The sequence below is a fragment of the Cyprinodon variegatus genome, unplaced genomic scaffold (assembly GCF_000732505.1).
Source record: "Cyprinodon variegatus isolate N-32 unplaced genomic scaffold, C_variegatus-1.0 Scaffold2102, whole genome shotgun sequence".
NCBI classification, from domain to species: Eukaryota; Metazoa; Chordata; class Actinopteri; order Cyprinodontiformes; family Cyprinodontidae; genus Cyprinodon; species Cyprinodon variegatus.
Genome location: NW_015152555.1, coordinates 40185 through 41963, shown reverse-complemented (window position 1 = coordinate 41963; position 1779 = coordinate 40185). Strand labels below are relative to the sequence as shown.

The 1779-nt window shown below is 38.8% G+C and overlaps 1 protein-coding gene across 1 annotated transcript in view; it reads right to left on the bottom strand.

The window, feature by feature from the left end:
- The window catches only part of LOC107105162 (gastrula zinc finger protein XlCGF8.2DB-like), a 4648-nt gene extending 4052 nt beyond the window's left edge, over positions 1-596 (bottom strand). Inside the window, exon 1 of the mRNA XM_015405280.1 lies at positions 5-596. Coding sequence (XP_015260766.1) covers positions 5-222 — 218 coding nt within the window. The 5' untranslated portion in view covers positions 223-596. The remainder of the gene's footprint in view (positions 1-4) is intronic.
- Between the last annotated feature and the right edge of the window lie 1183 nt (positions 597-1779).

Below are 1779 nucleotides of genomic sequence, written 5' to 3'. Positions count from 1 at the left end.
TTCATAAATCTTCTGACCTTTGTGAGTTCTTATGTGAACCATTAAATGTTCTTTATTTAGAAAAGTTTCTCCACATGTCAGACATGGGAAAGCTTGCTGCTCTTCATGCTCACCAATGGGGAGCTCCATGGTTTCCTCTTTTGTCCAGGGATGTTCTGGTTCTTGCTGCTCTTCTTTTATCTGCAGAGGTTCTGGTTCCTCTTGGTCCAAACTGGAATGCATATCCTGTCCATAGAGCTGCTGGTCAGAGAAATCCTCCTCTTTTCCAACATAATCCTGCAGGCGGTCTGGAAAGACAAACACAGCAAAAAGGCGTTCTATTGGTGGTTTAATAAAGGACACCTCACATAAAAGCACCAAACTCTCTCCTTGAGGTTGAGGAGCGAGTGGATCCTATCAAGCAACCTGAAGATATGAAGTTCATTCTGGCCTAAATTTATTTCCCCACAAACAATTATTAAGGAAAGAAAAGCATTTACATCCAACACCACAGTGACTGTCTGGCAAATGAGGAAGTAATGAGACACCCTAAACTCAGCAGTGCTTCCTGTAAACCTCTGCCTGGAAGAGACATACCACAGCTCAATGTGACAGAGGTTGAGCTGATTTTAAATTATTTCTTTCTTGTTCAAAATAATTATTATGGTAAGAAAGAGAAAAACAAGCCATCTGGAGCAGCTTCCTAAATGTAGCAATCAGCAGAGCAAAGGGACTGTTATTTACTGGAAAAATTATTTGAATCATAAAATGAAGTGAGAACAGTTATAAAAAGATCACAGTGCCAGAAGAATTCAGGTATTGATCAGTCTAGACTGTACTGGAGGCAGAAAGGCCTGCAAGGCCTGGACAATGAGGTGATCACCTTCAGTCCCTTTCATGGAAATGCAGTATCCCTTTCTGGACACGTCAAAACAGCCAAGTTCTGTTCATATGATAACTTATCTGGGTTCCCCATCACAGAAGAGCAAAGTAACTCAGCTGTATCACTCAAGAGGAGGGTGCTTGCTAATAAAAGATCATTGCAAATTAGTAACATCTTGGCAATTTGGCGTAAAACTAATATCTCAAATTTTTTTAATTTATAATTCAAAATCCAATTTTTTTCCAATATCACCCCTAGCTTTTAAGATCCACCTGATCGCCAGCACTGCATTGTACATATTTACATTGAACAAATCAGTACGCTTGAAAATAACACCGCAAAGCTTAAATTCTCTACAATTCAACCAACAAGTTAATTTTATGAAAGCACAATTTATAAACACATAGTAGCATGTTAAATCAGAATTTTTAAAATAAAGCTTCGACTTCCTATTGTTGAAGCTTCCCGAGGCCGTATTATAAATCCCATGTTAGATTGTTTATATTCTGTCTGCAAAGGTCTACATATAAAAGAATTTGTAATAAAAACATTCCCTGATGAGAATATTGCTAAATAAATTCAGTTTTTTAATATCAGAAAAGTCCCATCCTTATGGCTAATGCTAACCTTCATGCTAATTACCGTAGCTTCCACCAACATTTCTGGTTGATGTATGGTATGTTTGTTTTCATCACCTTCCAGCCTAGGCGTCTGCCTGAGGTTTTTTGGGGTGGGTCGTCCCAGAGAGACGGGCATTTTTCATATTCCGCTGGATGTCTCTGTTTAAGATGCTAAAAAGGTTTGTGGTGCTGCTGCCTTTAACTGCGACTGCCTTAAAGGAATAGTACACCCAAAACATGATTAGCCTTCATTTTCTACTCACCCCCATGCTGAACAACACTCTGGAGTACTTTTTT